The following is a 22,391-nucleotide window of genomic DNA, read 5'->3' as shown; positions in this document are numbered from 1 at the left end:
GAAACAGGTGCCCTTAGGCATTTCTCCGGTTTCGTTGGAAACCGTGTTTTTTTTTTGTGTGATCACCACTGAGGCAACTGTGTTTGCCTGAATTTGTAACCCCATCAATGTAACGATTTTTATTTTTTTTTCTGTAAATAAATTTTTTTTCGTTAATTTTAAAAAGGGGTTTAGTCCTTCCTTGTTCGTGGTGTGATTTGATTTAATGAAAAGATTGGAATTGTTAATCTTTACATCTGTGACTCACGACGTCACAGCTTATTTGGTGGCAGCGGGTGCGATGATGTTTCAGAAAAATTGAAACAGACCCATGTTACCTTTGGTCTTTCTATTTTTATGCAATTTTGAAAGATAATTCTTTTTAAAACTTTAAGTACTTTTTACATAAAGTAGTCCTAGAGCTGATCGAAACCTATAAGATTTTGTGTGTGCCATTCCCCCAAATTGGATTTGGATTACTCTGATGTTAAGGACGGACGCAGAAAAGGGTGAGTCTGGTCTTTGTTTCTTGGTTACCGATGAGGCAGCTTTAGTGGGTTTGTTTTGAGAGAATTTAAGCGGAGTAAAATTGTTGGTAAAAATTTTCAATGTTTTCGAAAATAGAATTGGACTAAAGGTTTCTTGTGAGAATTAAATTCTGAGTTAGACTGCAAAAGAATTGTTTTGCAGATCTTTGCTATTTCAGTTTGGAAAGGAAAGTCATATAAATTAATGATTTATTTTGACGATATAGATTTCAGGTTATGTAAATCTATTGAAATTGATCTGTAAAAGATATTTATGTGCATGCTGTTTTTGTGATTAGGTGGATTTTGCATGAAATAAATAGAGTTTTGCTTGTGAAAAAAAAAAAAAAAGGGAACGCTCTAAAAATCTATTTGTGCAAAATGGGTTCTTTTCTTTTTGAAATCGAAAAAGATAATCTGAGAAAGATAGCCTCGGAGTTTGGCGTGGAAACGTCTGACTCAGATACACGTCGGTACATAGTTAAAGCGATTGTAGGGGCTACTGATTATGATGAAGAATTTGCAAAATCGACTTGGAGACTTTTAAAAGAAGAGATAGAAAGGGAGAGAGAGCGGGAAAGAGAAAAACTAGAGAGAGAATGTCGGGAAAGAGACAAAGAAAGACAATTTGAACTAGATAAACTGAAACTAACTACCGCAGCAGAAACGGTTAGCTTGAGTTCAAATGGGTCAGCGAGTACAGATACTTCTAGGAGATCAAATTTAAAGCATCTGGTTCCAAAATTTGACCCGAAGCAATTAGATGTCTCGTTATTTTTTGAAATTTTTGAGAGACAGGCTAAGAAAGAGGAGATAGAGGAAGAGAGGTGGGTTTCCCAGCTTATTCCTTTGTTGCCCCCGGAAGTAGCAGAGCTAATTGTGAAGGAACCCCTTGAGAAAAGCGACGATTTTCCTCACATGAAGCGCCTGTTAATGAAGAGGTTCAAACTAAATTCTGTGGAATTGCGGATTAGGTTTGAAGAACATAATCGGAAGTTTGGTTCCTCCTGGGCAGATCTCACCTTCGAATTAAGAAGCTATCTAGACAATTGGCTAGAAACCGCGGAGGTAAATACATTCGAGGAGTTAAAGGAGTTATTGCTCACGGAGCAGTTAAAAAAGAGAACCCCTGCTGAGGTGAGGGAACACTTTCTGGACTCCTGGGAAGAATTCCGTAAGGCGTCAGACCTCGCTGAAAGGTTAGATCACTACAAGAGCCTTCGGCGTACTTTCAAAAAATCGGAGGGAAAACAAAACGACCCCAAAACGCACAAAAAAGAAAAATGGGTGAAAGGAGGAAATGATCCGGAAAAAACTAGCAATACTAAATCGGAAAGTGCTAATAAGAAAGAGCCCCCCAAATGGGAAAAAAACAGTAATTTCGAAAAAAGAAAGGAAATTATTTGTTATTTTTGTTCACAAAAGGGACATATAAAACCAAATTGCCCTGAATTTAAGAGAGCGCAAGGGGAACAAATCAATCATATTGGAGACACGAAAGAACTAAGCGAGTGTTTTGCCCCTTATATAAGTACTGGGAAAATAAATGGGGAGGTTCGGAAAATCCTTCGGGACAGCGGGGCCTCCATCGATGTCTGCCCCCGCAGTTGGATCAAAACAGAAGATTTTACGGGAGAATATGTTTACGTGAAGCAACCTTTAGATGAAGAGTGTAAATGCTTGCCTTTGGCAAAAATATACATAGAGACCGACGAAGGTTGTGTGTATTCTAAAGCAGCGATAAAAAACACGGATAGCGACGCGAGATTCTATCTTTTGGGAAATAGGACAGCGGAATTATTTTCTCGGTCAAAATCAAAACCAGAGGCCTTAAATGCAGTCGAAACGAGGGGAAGTTTACGTCGAAAACAGGGAGGAACGGAAGTGAATTCCACAACACAGGAAACTTTGAACGCAAACGTTTTTCCCCCTCCCGGAGGGGAAGAGTTGGACACTTGCTCACTACCCCCCATAGAGCCTTTTGAGGGATTAGCGTTAGCTGAAATAGATTCCAAATCATTCGAGAAAGAGCAGAAATTGTGTTCTGTTCTAAAACCCTTGTGGGAAGAGGTTTCGAAAGGGGAGGGAAAGGATTTTAAATGCATGAAAGGAAAACTGGTCCGTCTGAGTAGATCTAAGCTGGGAGAAGAAAGGGTGCAGCTCTGTATACCCTCGAGATTGACAGAAAAGATTATGAAATTTTGTCATGATGGCGCGTCAGGCCATTTGGGTGCTACAAAGATGAAGGATAAAGTGTTGCGTCATTTTTTTTGGCCGAATTGTTATGCTGAAATTGAGTCGTATGTGAGGGCGTGTGATGCTTGTCAACGCGTAGGAAAGAAAGGTGATCGAAAGAAAGCGCCTTTAAAAATCGTGCCTATCATTTCAGAACCGTTTGCGGTCATAAATATAGATGCTGTGGGAGTTTTGCCCTTATCAAAAAATGGGAACAAATATCTAATAACGTCCATCTGTATGGCCTCAAAATATCCTGACGCTATACCTGTGCCCGATATTAAGTCCCCGAATGTAATTGATGCCTTGTTAAAAACGTTCTCCAGGACTGGGTTACCTCGGGAAGTGCAAAGCGATCTAGGGCGCTCCTTCACCAGTTTATTAACGACAGAATTCTTTGACAGGTTTGGAATAAAGGTTAGACACAGTTCTATTTGTCACCCGTCATCAAATCCGGTTGAAAGGATGCATTCTTCCATCAAACGTATATTAAAAGCATTATGCGTGGAATCGGGAGAAGACTGGGAAAAAAATTTACCGTTGGCTTTATTTGCCCTCCGTTCAGTAAATCATGAGAGTACAGGATTTAGCCCAGCCGAGCTCGTTCATGGGAAAAATTTGAGGACTCCGCAAACTTTGCTCTATGAGAATTGGATGGTGCCAGAAGAATCTGACCCAAATGTAGTAGAGTACATTCTAAATTTGACCAACCGTTTGAAAAGATGTCAGGATTTGGCGGTAGAAAAGATGAGTGAAATGCAGGTACGAAGAAAGGCTTGGTATGACAAGAATGCTGTGAATAGGCAATTTAAGGTGGGCGATCAGGTATTAGTACTGGCGACAAATAAAGCGAATAAAATGGCAGTGAACTGGATAGGTCCAGGAGTAGTTACGAGCAAAATATCGGAAACTAACTATGTTGTCGACGTCCCTGAGAGGAGGGACAAATGCACCATTTATCACGTAAATTTACTTAAACCTTATCATAAGCGCCCCGAACGAGTAAATTTAATAATAGAGGAGGAGGGGGAAGATGTCGAGCAAGAAGCTGAGATTCCTTTTCCCTTGCCTGACCCTACATATTTTGATTTACACGAGATGTTGCGGGCTAGCAATTTGGAAAAACGCGTGTCGGAAAAACAAATAGATCAATTAGGGAAAGTACTTCAGAAACATAAAAGAGTGTTTTCTTCAGACCCTGGGTGTACTAAATTGGTCACGATGGACATTGAGCTGACCAGCGCCGACCCCGTGAGATCGCGACCCTATAGGATGTCCCCACGGCAAACTGAAATAGTGCGTGAGGAAATAAAAAGACTTTTAGATCTGGGAATTGTAGAAATCGGGCAGTCCGACTATACTAGCCCCCTAATTTTAGTGGAGGTGCCTGGGAAAGACCCCCGCCCTTGCGTAGATTATCGTAAGTTGAATGCAATTACGCGCACGGAGTTTTTCCCCTTACCAAACATTGAGGAAGTAGTTGAGCGGGTGAGCGCAGCGCCTTACATAACGCTGATGGATTTAACAAAGGGATATTTTCAGATACCCCTGACCGAAAGAGCAAGCCGATACGCGGCTTTTGTCACGCCCTTTGGGACGTATCGCCCAAAGAATATGATGTTCGGTTTACTCAACGCTCCGTATTACTTTGTAAAACTTTTAGCGCAAGTTTTGAATGGCTTTGAACATTTTACGGCACCCTACATTGATGATATAGCCATATATTCGCAAAGTTGGGAACAGCATGTGATCGATGTGGACAAAGTGCTAGAGCGATTGGGTGACGCAAAATTAACAGTAAAACCTTCTAAGTGTCGTTTCGCACAAGATAGTGTCCGGTTTTTGGGGCATGATGTCGGTTCTGGGAAGAGATCTCCGAGCGAGGCGAAGTTAAAAGCCGTGCAAGATTTTACAACCCCCACGACTAAAACGTTGATACGGTCATTCTTAGGATTGGTAGGGTATTACGGCAGATACATTCCGAACTTTTCCGAGGTAGCAGCCCCCTTAACAAGCGCATTGAAAGGAAGGATCAGAAAAGAAAAGGTAGTGTGGACGGATGAATGCGAGGAGGCGTTCCGTGCTTTAAAGGGAAGTTTACTAAAGAGCCCTATTCTTTATGCCCCTGACTTTTCGAAAGAGTTCATTCTCCAAACTGATGCAAGTGAGAGTGGAATGGGGATTGTACTAGCTCAGATGCATAATGGGGAAGAACATCCAGTTCTATATCTCAGTAAAAAGTTCTCGAAAGCTGAAAAAAATTATAGTGTTATCGAAAAGGAGTTAGCCGCTATAGTTTATGGGTTAAAGAAACTAGCTCACTATTTAAACGGCCAATTTTTCCGTATACAAACCGATCATTCCCCTATCACATACCTTAAAAAAATGATGGGAACGAATGCCAGACTTACTCGTTGGGCTTTATGTCTACAACAGTTCAATTTCGAAATTGAACACAAATCGGGGAAAAGAAATGGTAACGCCGACGGTTTGAGCAGACAGGAACCATAACGGGCCCCGAGGCTATTTGTAAAAAAATTCTGGTAAATTAACATACCTTTTTGGGAGTATTTAATTTCCATTTATCGCAATTTATTTGGATTTGGTATTTATATATGTATTTTTTTTTGTTTTGGTCGAAGAAGTATTTGATCAATTATTTGTGTTAAATATTTTTGGGGATTTTATGCTCGAGAGTTTGTGTTACTAAATTTTTCGGATGACTATTAAGAACTTTAAAAGTTTTGGACGTCATGAAAATCATAAAGGAGTATGGTGCATTTCCAAACTGATTAATGTAGCTCAGGTTAGTTTTGAAAATTTTGGCAATGACGAACAAAATAGGAGAGAATTTTAGGTCATGAGAACCTGATGTTGGTTCACGGGTAGGGTGTCTTTGTTTTTTTCTGAATATGTTCTGTTAAACTGAGGCTGCCTTTTCGGGAGTCTAGTTCACTGACCTGGGACACCCTCGTTTTCCTAAATGTGTTTTGGACGTCAATGTCACCTGAAATTTGATGTGGTTGCACAACGAAATTTCCTTCCTAAGGGGGGAGGAGCTGTGGCATCTTCAGTCCTGTGCCCTTTTGATGCCGCGCGTCCATTGTGCGACGGGGATGCCCGACCGTACTCTGTGGAACTGACGGACTGCTATTCTTCTTCAACGCCTTTGTGCCTTGTTGGAATACCGCTTCTAAATAAAGGACTAGACTGTCTGGCACCACTTCGGACAGTTTTAAAACCAGGTGTGACGAGTTTGCCTGACAGCCCTGGACGGTGTCCGACTTTGTCGTTGCCGAAAAACCGCAGACGGGGAGGTGTGCTCCATGTTAATGAGGCGCCGGTCGACCAACGAATCCGGGCCCTGGTTTCTTCTACAAAAACAACGTAGCAGTGTTCGTCACCAAGTTTCCACCAATGGGATATTTTAAGGGGGCTTAGTGGACAAGCCCCGTTTCTTCGAAAAAGACCTCGATCCACACTTTTGAAAAGCAGATTGCTCTAGGACTTGAGAGAAACAGGTGCCCTTAGGCATTTCTCCGGTTTCGTTGGAAACCGTGTTTTTTTTTTGTGTGATCACCACTGAGGCAACTGTGTTTGCCTGAATTTGTAACCCCATCAATGTAACGATTTTTTTTTTTTTTTTCTGTAAATAAATTTTTTTTCGTTAATTTTAAAAAGGGGTTTAGTCCTTCCTTGTTCGTGGTGTGATTTGATTTAATGAAAAGATTGGAATTGTTAATCTTTACATCTGTGACTCACGACGTCACAGTACATTAAAAGAGACGATATTTTTAATTAAGTTAAAAATTGTTGCCTTTAACTTATATGACACTACTGTTGTTGTTTACGTGTCCATGGTTAATAATCATGGAAGGATTGAGTGCCATTGCCTCGAGATTTTGGACTTTCTCATTTATTCACACATAGACAACATGAGAGAGATTTTAAGCGTAAAGAAAGGAAATACACCACTCAGAGCATTCGAGGTTATCGGACCCACGTTTACCGGCATTGGAAGCGAAGTTTCTACCACAAAGCCACGAACGCCCCCAACGCATAGTGAATGAGACATAATGAGTGATATAGTTTACAAAATCATTCCAATAAATTAATGAAAAAAAATTCTTTCGAGAGAATTTTGACGGACAGGGGTAATCTTTATATCAGGATTTTTCTTAAAATTACTTTATGGACTATGTTTGGAGCTCAGACAAAATTATATGTGCACATTTTAACTAACGAAACAGGATCTTTCTTTTTATTTCGGAGTGGAAAGAGAAATTTACACTTGCTCTAAGAGTTTTTTTATTTAGTTTTATAGCACGAGCAGGGACGTGCGGGTACTCCTAGTATATATATGTATGTATATATATATATATATATATATATATATATATATATATATATATATATATATATATATATATATATATATATATATATATATATATATATATACAGTGCGTCCAATAGAAAAGGTGACTGATTTTAAATAAGGTACAAGACATAATTTTTTTCGAGTTTACAAGATGATTTATTCAAAATATACACCTTGGGAGTCAATACAATGCTGGAAGCGATCGTGAAATTTTTTGAAGCAGTCTTCAAACCCATCTTTTGGAATTGCCCCCAATGTCGCCGTCGTAGCTGCCTGAATATCTAAAACTGTAGCAAAATGTTTGCCTTTCATTGCCAATTTCAATTTGGGGAACAACTAGAAATATGCTGGAGCCAAATCAGGGGAATAAGGAGGGTGATCAAGCACCACAATACTTTTTTTGGCCAAGAAGTTACGTACCATCAAGCTTTTGTGTGCTGGCGCATTGTCATGCAAAAAAGAAAAAAAAACATGACCCTTGGTTTTGGTATTCAGGTCTAACTCGATGAATTCTCGCCCATAAACGCTTCAAAACACTCAAGTAGTAAGCAGCATTAACTAATTCACCTTCTGGCATGAATTCCTTATGGATGATACCCTTCGAATCAAAGAAAACTGTGAGGAGAGTCTTGATTCGGCTTTTTTCCATGCGCACGTTTTTTTGTTTGGCATCTTCTGGGCTCTTCCACTCCGCGCTCTGACGTTTTGTGAGTGGTTCATACTTGAAACACCAGGTTTCATCACCAGTTACAGTGTTTGCCATGAAGTTTGGATCCCTAGTGGCCGCTTGTTGCATGTCTCTGCAGTGTTCCACTCTGCAATGTTTTTGGTCGTCAGTCAATGTGTGCGGTACAAAACGAGCACAGACTTTCCTTTTTCCTAAATTTTCAGTTAAAATGAGATGGACAGTGGATTTAGGTGTGCCAGTAACCTCTTCGATGAGTCGAGTAGAGACACAACGATCATTTCGTAGGGTTTCGGCCACTTTTTCAATGTTCTCATCATTTCGAACTGTTAGTGAATGACCTGGTCTTGGATCATCTTCTAAGCTGTCTCTACCATCACGAAATCTTGCATACCACTTAAAAACATTCTTACGACTCAGTACTTCACTACCATAAACAGTTTTCATCAATTCAAATGTTTCTGTGGCACTTTTACCCAATTTAAAACAGAATTTAATGTTAGCGCGCTGCTCCATTTTTTTCTACCGAGGCCAAGCGACTTCTTCTAGAATTTGCGTTATCACGTTTCAAACGATGTTGTCAATGCTTTGAAAGTAATCCAGATAATAATTGAAACGTACGTGCATTTAATGCAATCATTCTTTCATAGATAGCGCTAATAGTCCCGCAAATATTAAATCAGTCACCTTTTTTATTGGACGCACTGTGTATATATATCTTTCAATAATGTTTTTTTTTTTTTTTGAAAAATTTCATAGTTATGTCCCAAATGTTTTCATAAATTTTTACATATTACTGCAAATAGTAAAATCAAATTAATGCAAAGTAACTAGCAAAGCTTTAAAGATAAATTACAGATTTAACAAATTTAGAAACTTATATTTTTTAAAGTAATTCAAGTAGAGGTAATGCAAGAGTTGGCATAAAATTGCGCTTATACCTGCACACTCTTTGCATACCCGATAGACGATGTCATCAGAGCAAGAATGAAAATATATGAAATTATGAAAACAAAAAATATTTATGCAACTCGATGCTCGTATAAAAAAAATGAAATAATGCCAAATTTTCACTTTTCAAAGAACTTTTTTGATCCCGATATAATAAAAGAAGTGTCATGTATGAATGGTGGAAGAATCAATAAACATTAATTTTTATGACGTTTTTCATTATTAAAATATGTTAAAAGAGAGAGTTTCATTTAAGTTTGCACTGAGTCTTTTAATTAAAATGATTTTTTTTCTTTGCTAAAAAAAATTGTGTTCCTAAATGTTAGGAGAAATAATGCGTACAATGAAAAAAAAAAAAAAAACCTGAATTGAAGGGATCGGGGCAAAAATGTGATAAGGCACAAGGAATGACTTTTCGATCAAATTTTTTGTTTCTCATTACTAAAATTGAAAAAAAAAAATAATTTGAATTTTGACATCTTGAATTCAAATTATGTTTTTCGCAATCACGAGTGTGTGTAAGTAGGCGTGTGTGTTTGTGTGTGGAGGGTATGTGTGTTGTGTGTAGGGGTAGTGTAGGCATGTGTGTTTGTGTCTGTGTGCAAGCATAAGTGTGTGAGTAGTTGTGTGTATGAATGTGTGTGTATGTGGGGAGGGGGGTATGTATATGTGTGTGTAGGCATATGTGTTTGTGTCTGTGTGCAGGCATGAATGTGCGGGTAGTTGTTTGTATGAGTGTGTGTATGTGTTTGTGTGTGTGCATGTGTAGGTGTCTGTATGTATTTGTGTAGGTGTGTGTATGTGTTTGTGTGTATATATGTGTGTGCGTGCATGTGTGTGTGTAGTTGTGTATGTATGCGCGTGTGTTTAGGACATGAATGCAACCTGGAGACGACTTTCGTTATAGGTGCAGCGTCGTGAGGAGCCGGTCGACAGTGATGCTGTAGAGGGTGCTGGCGAGAAAATAAAATGATAGGACGCCAAAAACAGTCAAGTGAGAACAATAAGCAATCGTGATTGCTCAAAAAAACCTAAAACCAGGGTTCGCCGATATATAGCAGTTGATATATATCATGATATACATTATGATGTATGTCCGATATTCATTTTGAAAATGTCATGATATTTCGATATTTTATTAACCTAAATAAACCTGGTTTTAGGTATAAAACCCTATTTATACCTAAAACCACTGTTCGTCGATATATATCAGTTGATATATATCATGATATACATTATGATGAATGCCCGATATTCATTTTGAAAATGTTTTGATATGTTTGAAAATGTTCGATATTTTATTTTCGACTCGAGTATTTTCAGTGTTAAAAATATATTAATCATAGTAATATTGTTCATTTATTATTAAAAAAAGTTATTTACTATATTTTTATGATGTATTAATATATCAAATTAATATAATACTCCTTTTTAAAATTATATTCATAAAATTATTAGTAATGTAACAATTTTAACTCATATTAAAAGTGCCTAATTAAATATTAAACGTTGGTCAGAAAAAAAAAAGAAAATGTCTTATGACTGTGCACTGACTAATGCATATTTTTTATTTCTGAATTATAACTGTGTTACTGTGTAAAAGTAGCTGACAGAAGAAAAATGAGTAAAACAACTAATGCTAAATTAACTCAATTAAAATTGATAAAAATGTAAAATGAAATATTAGATTTTTTTATGAAACTCTTAATTTTAGGTCTACATATTGTAATAATAATGTATGAAAATAAAAAGAGTTATATTTGAGGATACATTTACAATTTTAAAGATCTTAGTTTGTGCTGATTGAAAATATCGGATACGTCCGATATACAGTAGACCCTCATTTTACGCGGGGGTTACGTTCCACGGAAATGCCGCGTAAATCGAAACCGCGTAAATTGAGACCTAGTTAAAATAGGGGTTAGGGACCGTAGATAACAAAATAACTTCATTCTAGTGATGACTAATTGTATAATAAGTTTAATGCGTATTTATATCGACTTTTATGCAAAACATGTTTACAGAAAACATAAATTAATTTCGTGTTTATAAAAATAAGCTGGCTATGATAGTCTTTTGGCAGTCATTAAGAATTTTTCTCTGTAATGCTTTGCAGAGCATTAACACATCCATGATCACTTCCGTCATTTCCATGATAGAATCTTCCTTCACTAACAAATCAGAAAGATCACTTCTATTGTCTAGGAATGGCTCAGAATTTCCCATGGGAACGTTTTTGGTTGTGCGTCACCGACGTCGGTATCCTCGTTGGTTTCGGCCTCCTTTGTCACTCCTAAAAGCTCTTCTTCGAATGAGTTCTGAACTGTGTGAATTTAATAACTTTACTTCTGGAAGGAGCTCTGGAACCCATCGCGTAAAATGTCTCCAGTGGCCCAAGCTTGATTATTAGCACGCCAAAATGCAGTTGATTATGCGTAATCTGCAATCTTTAGGAGTTTGGATTTTGAAAGAGGGGAGAACTTTATCTATTTGTATTGCCGCATCCGCGTAAAATAAAATAAAAGTGTCAAATCTTAAACCGCGTAAAATAAACCCGCCTAAAACGAGGGTCTACTGTATATCAAAACATCGGATATTTTCGAACCCTGCCTAAAACCTGGTCAATAAAAACCGGCTTTTTCGATTAAAATGCCGATTTTTTTTTTTTTTTTTTGAGCAATCACGATTGCTTATTGTTCTCACTTGACTGTTTTTGGCGTTTATTTTCCCGCCAGCACCCTCCGCAGCATCACCGTCGACCGGCTCCTCACGATGCTGCTCCTATAGCGAAAGCCGTCTCCAGGTTGCATCCATATGCTACACACACGCGCATACATACACAACTACACACGCGCGTACACACAAATACATACACCCACACACATATACAAACACATACACACACAAACACATACATTCATACACATGCATACATACGGATACCTACACATACATACAGACACGTACACATAACTACCCACACACTCATGCCTGCACACAGACACAAACACACATGCCTACACACACATACACATTCCCCACCACACACAAACACTCATATACACAACTACCCACACACTCATACCTGCACACAGACACAAACACACATGCCTACACACACATACACATACCCCCTACACACAAACACACATACCCCCCCCCCACACACACACATAAGCACGCATGCCTACATACACACACACACACTCGTGATTGCGAAAAACATAATTTGAATTCCAGATGTCAAAATTCAAATTAACTTTTATTTTTATTTTTTGTTTGTTTCTTGTTACTATTTCAGGCCAAATTAAGCCTCGGAGATTAATGATTCTTCAAATATCAAAACTCCATCCACCTCAGAGAGAGAGAACCAAAGACGTCATCATCAGCCGCGCTGCGTAGTCGGTACAATCAAATGAAAGGGTGCAGTTGACCCTTACACCCCCTCGTGACCTGTCAACATAAACATTCGAACAACCCACGCGAACGGAGAGAGTACGTTGTGGATGCTCGCCTCCCCATCCTCCATCCTCCGTTCTCCAGTGGCGGGAAAAAGCGTAGGTGTGTGCGGGCATCCTTCCATTCTTGGACTTCTCAGGGTTGCCGTCCGGCCGGCTTGGCGACGGAAATATTGGCGTTGTACGTCTACCGTTACCCGTGATTGATTTTTCCTATTCGAGAACATTCGAAAATCTATCTTGTACTGGGAAAACTGAATTGATATTGAGATGCTCTTTTGTTTTTCTATTTATAGCTCCATTCGATTTGTCGTAGCGAAGAATGAAGGGAAGGACTCTCTTTAATGAGTAGAAATCGCGTCAATGTAGCTTTTGTTCTCCGAGAAAAGAGCCTGTATCATTTATTTATTTCGGCAGAAACGTCTTTGAAAAGTCACAAATCGAACAATATATACTTTGCAACACACTCATTTGCAATCTGGGATGAGTTTAATTATTTCAGCCATAGAAGAGCAATGAGAAATAAATTGAGTCCTGAATCAGGCTCAATTTCGGGGAATTTATTTTTTAAGAAAGTACTGTACTTTTTTCAGTACTGGTGCTGGAACGATTTCGCGGTACGTTCCAGCACCAAATTATCCCTGATTATATATACATATATGCAGTACCATCACATTTTTTCGAGAGTAGGGCAAAGGAAGCGTTCTCAATTTTTCAATATTCATTATTTTCTTAACTATCTTTACTGCTCAGAAATCCGATTTGTTATTATTATTACTATTATTATTAGCTGAATTAGAGATAATAATAAAAAAAAATTACCCGTACTTTAGATTTTTATATATATTTTAAAAACTATTATTTTCGAAGAAAATTACAACTAAAATATTAGTTTAAAAAACTAAAAAACATGCTTTTGTAGAAATATGAACTAAGAAGTAAAAAGGAAATCTTCGGATGTTAAGTATGATAAAACAATGAACTTTAATGTAAAAAAAAACGTGGGGTGCTGCATATTCACACCATGGACGGTATTTTTGCAAGGGCAACAAATGGAAGAAATGTAAGACAATAGATATGAAAGACCCCACGCTTTTTTACATTAAAGTTAATTGTTTTATCGTACTTAACATTCGAAGATTATTTTATTTCATATTGCCTTTTTAGTTCATATTGCCACAGAAGTGTTTTTTTTTTCGAAAGTTTAAGCTATTATTTTCTTTTTTCTTTCTTTTTTACTTTTTAATTTTACTTGTTTAACGAACAAGTTTTTTTTTCGAACTTTTTTTTTCGAAAGTTTAAGCTATTATTTTCTTTTTTCTTTCTTTTTTCGAAAGTTTAAGCTATTATTTTCTTTTTTCTTTCTTTTTTTTCTTTTTAATTTTACTTGTTTAACGAAAATATATTCATTTTAATATAATTCAAAATTTCCTATAGTCATTAAATTTTCCAAAAGAAAAAAAAAGGACAAAAGGGCTCGGGGAACATTCGAAACGGGGATCGCAATACAGTCAAACCTGTCTATCTCGAATTTTATGGAAGAGATGAAAAAATCGAGATATGGAGGTTTCGAGATAGAGAGGTTTTTGAAAAAGTTCTAAAAATAAGTAATTGGAGCAATGACGCGAAAGTAAAACTTTGGAAGTAATTTTACTAATCAACAATGTCCCCTTCCTCTTAGTTTCCGAATGGATATAATTGCTGGAAAACTTGCTTCTTGTACATAAAGTTTTAATTCTGGAGGATTATGTGACGGCTAATATTAAGAAAAATGCTTTTTGTCTCCAAATTCCAGTTAATAAAGACCGTTGGGGATCGAATTCAAGAAAGATACTTTAGTCGAAATTCGAGATATACAGGTTTTCAGAAAATTTGATTCGAGATAAACATGGGGGAAAAAATTGAATACTTGATGTGCAGGGAAAATGAAAAACTTCGACATAGAGAGGTTTTTGATATAGGCAGCTTCGAGATAAACAGGTTCGACTGTAATTGTTTGATCCAACTAATTTCCCAGTCATCAATGTACACTCCTGTTTGTGAAAATTGCAACACCATGAAGAAAGCATCATAGTTGAATGAAATTTAATACACAGTTGAGTGGTAATGTTACAAATAAATGATTACATTTTCAAACCAAACAAACAATAAAAAGAGATAGAAATTAGTATTTTGTGTGGTCAGCACGCGCCGCAATAAGAGCTGCTACACGACTCGGCATGGAGTGAAACAAAGTTTGAATATCTGCCTGCGGAGGAGTATTCCGTATTGTTTGTATGCGCAACCAAAGTTCGTCTGTCGAAGCAACAGGACGAGGATCACGAGCGAGACCCCTCCCAACGAAATCCCACACATGTTCAATCGGTGACATATCAGGGGAATATACTGGCCAAGGAAGAAGCTGTACCTGCTGCGAATCAAGGTAGGATTTGATAGTCCTGGCGACATGTGGACGGGCATTATCCTGCTGGACTACAGCACCTAGCAATCCTTGCAGGAAAAGAATAGCTTGGGGCTGTAAAACTTCGTTTATGTATCGGATACTGTTCAAATTGCCCACAATTCCTAGCAATTGTGATCGTCAATGATATGCTATGGCACCCCAGATCTCCCCCATAACTCCGAGTGTTCGTCCACTGTAGCGTTCGATCATGTCCTCCGGAATGTGCCGTTCACCGGCATAACGCCTGACACGAATTCAGCCATCATGGTGGAACAAATTGAAGCGGGATTCGTCAGAAAAGACGACCTGCTGCCAATCAGCACGCCAGCTTCTATGCACATTGGCCCATTGTAGCCGCAGGCGGCGATGGTTTTGCGTGAGAGGAATCCTGTATAAAGGAATCCTTGCGCGCAGCCCACCCTGCAGCAGACGTCTCCAAATTGATGAAGCACACAATGAAACACCTGTAGCTGTTGACCACTGTGCTGCCAATTGTCTAGAAGAAGCTGTGCGGTCCCTCAGCGGCATACGCACTAGGTGTCTGTCATCGCGAGCTGACGTCACATTTCGGGGTCCACTCCCGGATTTCCGAGCTGTCCGACCCTCGTCCATCCACTGCTTCCAAACACGCATGATTGTGCTGCTGTTACGCTGCACACGAGCGGCTACTGCACGATAAGACAGTCCAGCTTAACGAAGGCCGACGATTTTGCCACGTTCAAACTCCGAAATTTGCTCAAATTTCGCTTTCTTTTGTCGAAGAGGCATAGTAAAGATTCAGTTAACGTTTACTCTAGCATATAACCAACGACAAGCATACACGCCTCGTTACAGCCGTTTATTTATATTCGGTTCGATCTGCCGTTCAGAGGGCGCTGCTCAGCTTACGCATGCGCTACCGGTCTGCAATTCTAATCATTTGCATATCATGCCCTACTTTACATTTCCTGCAATTTTCAGTTCTTTCGCGTAAGTCCTTCGTGGTGCTGCAATTTTCACAAACAGGAGTGTATGTGTGTGGAAATCATATTTATATTACTTTTAAAATGGTAGTTTAAAACAAGTACAATTGTTGTTTTAACTACTTTGGAACATCGGAACAACTTTTATCTGACGTAGAAAAAAGCAGGGGTCTTTTACCGATATTTTAATTCTAACTTGTGCTGGCATTTTTCGTTTTCGTATTAATTTATTTAAGCAAACATATTGATACAATTACAAAAAACTAATAATTAATAATTACTTAATTTGATTATAGAATATTGCATTGTCATCGGGTCTGAGGTCGCGTGCCAAACTTCAAAAGAATCCGATCGCAGGAAGTAGCGAAATTTGAGTTGCCAGATTCCGTTACATAATACATACATACATACATAACATACTAATGATAGAGCAAAGAACCAAAAATTGGAGAATGTCAACTTTAACCGAAAATATACAGACTTTCGCGCTTGTATTTGTTTTGTGAATATTGACATTCGCCAGGTTTCCGACTTTCACTTCCATCGATGCTAATTGACAAGGTCCTATCAATGAATGTAATCTGGGAAGAGATAGCGCTTACATACACACACACACACACAAAATCCATTTAAATAGCGGCAAGCCCGTTAGTTCGAATTTTCCCGGGGAGGAGGGGAGGGGGCAAGGGAAGACATCAAGTTTAAGTTACATCAAAAACCTCGAAACATTATTTTAGCATTATTTTGCTTTGACTTAAAAAGTGAAAGAATAGAGAGGGCGGCCTCCAAAGCATTGTGAGCCTTGGGCCACACCCCGGCTACTGTGAGGGTAAGGAGGCAGGGACCAATTAAGATGTCAGGGGGCCCTAGGCCATATACTTTTTCGGAGCTCCTGTGAAGTAAACAGTTGCTATTTTAGCCATTGCCGAAAAACGTTTTAGCTATTATTGGTTAAAACAAAAAATAGCCATTTGGGGCCCCCTAAAAAGTTGGGGCCCTAGGCCACGGCCTAGTTGGCCTTTGCAGTAATCAGGCCCTGGAAGGAGGGCGATTGGCCCAGCCCCCCATCCTCTGCGAAAAAAAATGAAGATGGGCCACGTGCTCTGTCTGGAGCTGATCTCATCTCCCGCTCTTTCGGAGGATTTCCGTCTCCGCTCTTCCCCGAAGGAGGAGGATGCAGCGCCGCATCTGGCATCCCGCCGCCTGGCGCCGTGCCCACCCGGCTCGACCAATGGCATGCGACACGACGTACGTTCTAGGTCACGCGAACGAGTCGCCGACATTCAATCGTGTTGGTAAACGCTAGACAGAGCGGTCGTGTTTTGGTCTCTGTGCTCGGAAAAAGTAAATAAATACCAATTAACAAAAACAAACAGTCCGACTCGTTTCGGAGTTTCCTGATTTCGCGCCACCCTGCTGTCTTCGGAGCTCGACCGTCATCCTCCTTCGGGGACCGAGGAGGATGGTTCGAATAACAGGGCGTCCCCCCTCCTGGAAGAGCTGAGGCGCCGCCTGGGGCGCACCCTGCGCTCGGGGCTCCTGCAGTTCTGGAAAAAGCGCTCGGTCACCATCAGCGACTACGACCCCAGCTACCGCGTGCTCTACCTGGGCAACATTGCCACCCCCTACGCCAAGGGCGAGGGTTGCGCCGATAAGCCCCTGGGCACCCTCTGGCGGAACAGGGCGGGCGGGGGCGCCGCCATGGAACTGACCGTCTGCAACTCGGGCATGCGGGCCTCTACCCAGGGCTTCGGGACCACGGAGTACTGGGCCTACCGCGTGACGTACTGCGACGCCCCGGCGGACTACCCGGGGCTCTTCTGCTGGATTTACAGGCACGAGCGCCCCAAGATGAAGCAGGAGCTGCGGTGCCACGCCGCCCTCTGCCTGCGCCCCGAGCAGGCCTCCGAACTGGCCGCCGCCCTCAAGGAGAGGCTCTCCCTCGCCCTGCAGGAGTTCCGGCGGGAAAAGGTGAGAATCATTCTACTGGTTGAGGTAGTTGAGAGCAGGATCTTCAACTACCTGCCTGTCCTATGTTCTAAATCAGTGGTCTTAAAACTTTATAGGTTCACTGCAAAATATGTTATTTTAATTTTGAAGCAGATCCATACAGTGTACATTGGTGTAGTCAGAAAAAAAAAAATAGATGAGGGTATGCAGGCCCGTCATTTCGACGATTTCCAGGGGAAAGGATGTATACTCAATGCAAATTATACCGCAAAACAACCAAAATCATGCCGACTTGTATGTAAATACATTAGTTTCTCAAAGCCAGGCTGAGGGGGTCAATTGCTCCCTCCTGGTCCTAATTTAGTTCTAGTCTTCTTCTTCAAAAGTCAAAAAAAGACAGTTTCTGATTTTCAGAGGGGGATGTATTGTATCCCTAAAGCCCTCGTGTTGGTTGCACCTCTGATGCTGCTGGTTAAAACTTTTTCAGAAAAGTAAAAAGCGCTTGCGTCGTGCTTCGCGCGATGTAACGGAAATCATTCGAAATAACGCTTCGTGTAACGGACAAGTAGATGTTCAATGTATGCGCAAAAATATAATTTACGCGAGAACGACTTTCTTAATGGGAACAACAAAAGGAAGTTTGTCACTTTTTCAGGGTAAAAATAAATTTGGAGTTATAAATAATTGAAAACGCAGATGAACAGAAAATATACCTTTTTCTTCGTGGACTACAAAAGAGAAAAACTTTTCCTGAGAATCCTTTATTCGACTTCAGGAGTTTAACTTTATCGAAAAGATTCTGTTCTTTCATTTTGTCGGGAGACACAAGAAAAGCGCTATATAACGCGGGATTGTGTTTTAATTTATCTTCGGCGGGAACATTGATTTGTGCACCTTCCTCTCCCTCCCCTTAAATATTCGAAATGACTTGCCTGGCTCCAGATTCTAGCCTTTACTTTATATTGTCGTCTCAAAGCAACAGTAAGGCATTTAATTCCAGAAATAACAATAAGAGAGCTTAATGTTGCTTTGAGGCGACGATATTTGAAGAAGGAGTGAGTTTCAATTTTTTTTCCCATCCAGAAATATCGATATCTATAGCCGCATTTCACATTCATAGTATGTTTCTATAAATATTTTAGCAATCGTTTGTTTATCAATGGAGTAATTTAAATACACAATTTATATTTGACTCGCGGAATGAGTCTGAGGACCATTGTTTAGAAGCGCTTTGTTGCTTCAATATTTCATCAAACATAGCTGGAACTGAAATATTTATTCAATTTTTAAACATGGTTGGTTTAAAAGTTCTATCGGAATGAATTATCCCTGAATGGTTACAGATCCATTAAAATAATTTGCAGAATTTATCAATGTATAAGTTATCGAAAACATGTGATTAATCAATGGCCATTCAGAAATCAGAATTAGAATTTATTGTATTTCGTTGTGTCCAAAACCGTAGCTAATGGATGGTTTTAAGGGTTTGAAATTAAAATGGTTCTCTCTCTCTCTCTCTCTCTTTGCGTTGGGCAGGGCAATTGCAGTATCTTTAGTTCTTACAGAAATGGATTTCGTCCATCGTTCTGGACATTCGTACATGTATCCTCAAAAAATGTTTTTAGACTCTCATGGCACTACAACTTTTAAGGACACTAATGAATTTCTGAAAAGGAAATTGTCCTTAAAAGCGTTCGTTCACTGCTCAGGACTACCTTCATACAGTGTCAATAAATTCAATGGGCAGCTGTGTTTGATGTCGATATAATTGACGTCAGAAAGTGACCCCCTCTCTGACGCATGAATATTAATATTACTTGTTTTGTATAATGTTTTGAAATGTTGTTGACTTTCTTGAAATGTTGTTGACTTACCTGTTTATGTACCTCTTGTTAGTGTTCATTCTTGGGGAAAGCTTACAAATATGCTGAACTAATTGAAGTCGTTTCTGTTAAGAGATACTGTCTGACCATCGGTTTCATGGAAAGGCTAATATCCGGTTTATAGGCGGAAATGGACGTATCTATTAGTTTATAGGGATGTTAGTTGGTTTGTTTCAGATGTGCAATTTTACCTCCCTATTATTTAGTCTCAGTTTTGTAAAAATGAAAACTTGCTCACAGCAACATTTTTTAAATGTAAAGTATATTCGATCTATATTCTCCCGGCAAAAATTAATTGATTTATTTATTCACAACAAAGTTTTGAGCTTACCGTTTTGCTTTTACGTACCTGACCGAAATGAAAATATTTAATTTTCTTTTTGTTGTTTCCATGGTAATTATTTTTGTTTCCTCTTATTTTATTTTTGAGAATGCAATAAATGAATAAGGCACTAGTGACATTATGAAACGGGTGCATCAAAATCCCATCGTTATTTTCCCTTCGCTCCTGCTAGATTCATTCAGATGGAATCGTCTTTACTTGACAGATTGCCAAATTACATACAATCCGTGGTCAAACAGTAGCTTGATTTTATATTAATAACACGCGTTAATTAAATTGATTTGTAATTAATGTGTATACAATAATTTAAATAATTATTAATTCAATAAGGAAGTGTGTAGATTAACTACGAAGAGAAATCTTGAATTTGCGAGAGGGAAAAAGAAAATGACTGAATAAGTAAATAACAATTTGTACAAGTGTAACTTTAAATATTTATTAATTATTAGTGGTACCCGCACGGCTTTGCCCGTAATAGAAAAATTAAAAGGTCTTTTGGTTCGCCTGTATATTTACACATATTGTATGGTGAATTTTATCGCCAATTGGCTTGTGTCCATGTTACGGTTCCACGTTATGATAATTTCGTAATCTATTCGCCCACGTTATGATAATTTGCTCGGTAAAATTTTCTTAAAATTGGAATAGAAAAAGAACCACATCGAATTTTCGAAAAATCGCTTCGAGGTGCACACCTCCATGCTACAAACTAACTTTGTGCCAAATTTCATGAAAATCGGCCGAACGGTCTAGGCGCTATGCGCGTCAGGCGTCACAGAGATCCAGACATCCTCCGGACAGGCTTTCAGCTTTATTGTTAGTAAAGATATATACACATATATGAAGTTTTAATTTCTTCTTTCACCGAAGTTCAGGGCCGGCTCTTGTAGTTCTGCCGCCCTAGGCGATATTGACAAGTACCCCCCCCCCCCCATTGAATAAAAATATTATTATAAAATAATGATATTTTAATAAAATAAAACACTGTAAAAAATATCTGTTCGACCTTTAACCATAATACGGTTCAAACTGAAAGTCCACTGTTGATGTAACCATAGTTTGGTTCAACTGTGTTCACATCAACCACCGCGTGTCACGTTTAGGTTCGAATCAAAACATAAAGCACCAAAATTAGGTGCTTTCATCGTCAGCCAATCAGAGCTTCTGTTCAACCAACGAAGTGAAATGAAGTTACTCACGGTCGGCCATGTTTATTTACCTTCCGGGGCGCAGCGGTAAGTACGAAGTTACAATCCTTAGTTTTGTATTATTTTGATGCAGTTAATGCTGCTCATGATTACTTTTAGTTTTCACATTTAAAATATAAAAAACGCAAATAATTTAGACTATAAAATTTTTGCATACCCATGGTAATATCGACTTAAATAATGCATTTTTAAGTTCGCGTAGGCTTAGCTGTAATTATATTTAGAGCTTATAGTAAATGTTCCAATTTGTGAACTAATGGTTTTAAAAGAGGTTTTTGATGATCAACTTAAGTACATGAAATACAACTTGTTCAATATTCCATGTTTACTTTTAATGAAGATTGAGGGTTTTTGGTTTGAAAATAAGTTTTAAGCTGAGCTTGGGTGGGGAGTGAAGGGGGACTCTTCTAGCGAAAAGATGACTGTAGTTTTGCTAGCATTAATCTGTATTCTCCATCTATTGAACCATTTGTTGATTTTGAACGTCTGTTTTTAGAGTCCTAATTGGGCCATTAAACGATTGGCCATAATTTTTTGAAATGAAACATGTATCATCGGCATACTGAGCTATTAGAATCGGTGGCGTATATATGTTTTTATTTTAGAGGGGGCCCAAAACCAAGATCAGCTCCTCCTCCCCCTTTCCCCTTTTTGCAATTTCCATTTTTCTTGGGGGGGGGGGGGGGAGCAACAATGCCATGATCTTTTCATTCTTTTTGAGGTGGGGCAAGGACTTCACACTGTCACCCAGTGGCGCAACCAAAAAAAAAATTAGGAGTGCACTATTAGTGGGGAATTAGTCCAAAATATTGTAGTGCAAAGAACGCAGGTTTAGACAGATTCTGGTAATGCTACGGTGAGGGAAAATTCGGGGGCTTTCTGCGAAAATTTTTAGAAATTAAAATTTTAAAAATGCTATTATGAACTATTTGTTGACACTCGGGTAATGAAAGGAACGAGACTTCTTTAAATTGCTTGCCCGATTCAATTCTTAAAAAAAAAAAAAAAGAGAAAGAGAAATCCATCACCCCTCTGTTCAATTTTTCGAAATTGAAGTTTAATAAATGCAGTTTCAGACTAACTTTGATGATGTTATGGATAGTGCGGTTCTGGTGTTCGGCCCAAAAACAAATTTGAAATTGAAGTCTTAAAAAACGAAGTCGAAGTTGAAGAGATATTCAGTGATACTAGGTGGTGAGATTTAAACCCTCTCCACTTTTCAAAATTGTAGGTTTTTCATTTTCAGATTTCATACGAGAGCAGTCAGAGCGTCGTCCAAATTTTTTTCATAATTGAAGTTGTGAAAAACGTGATTGAGGACCATATTTGGAAACGTTAGCGGTTTTGATAACGTTAGCATAATTACCTAATGAATAGTCGGCAACT

General features: G+C 38.8%; 2 protein-coding genes across 2 annotated transcripts; one reads left to right on the top strand and one right to left on the bottom strand.

Annotated features, from left to right (window-relative positions):
• Positions 1-7,689: 7,689 nt before the first annotated feature.
• LOC129216841 (protein GVQW3-like) lies at positions 7,690-8,254 on the bottom strand (the record flags this gene model as incomplete). Its single annotated transcript, XM_054851058.1, has 1 exon — positions 7,690-8,254. A coding segment is annotated over exon 1 (565 nt), but the record flags the coding sequence as incomplete, so codon positions are not given.
• An 8,768-nt stretch (positions 8,255-17,022) lies between these two features.
• On the top strand, positions 17,023-22,203 carry LOC129216840 (protein FAM43A-like; the record flags this gene model as incomplete). Its single annotated transcript, XM_054851057.1, has 2 exons — positions 17,023-17,592; positions 22,108-22,203. Coding segments are annotated over 2 exons (666 nt in total), but the record flags the coding sequence as incomplete, so codon positions are not given.
• Positions 22,204-22,391: the final 188 nt, after the last annotated feature.

The sequence above is a fragment of the Uloborus diversus genome, chromosome 2, assembly GCF_026930045.1.
Source record: "Uloborus diversus isolate 005 chromosome 2, Udiv.v.3.1, whole genome shotgun sequence".
Lineage (NCBI taxonomy): Eukaryota > Metazoa > Arthropoda > Arachnida > Araneae > Uloboridae > Uloborus > Uloborus diversus.
This window is presented reverse-complemented; position numbering and strand designations above follow the sequence as displayed.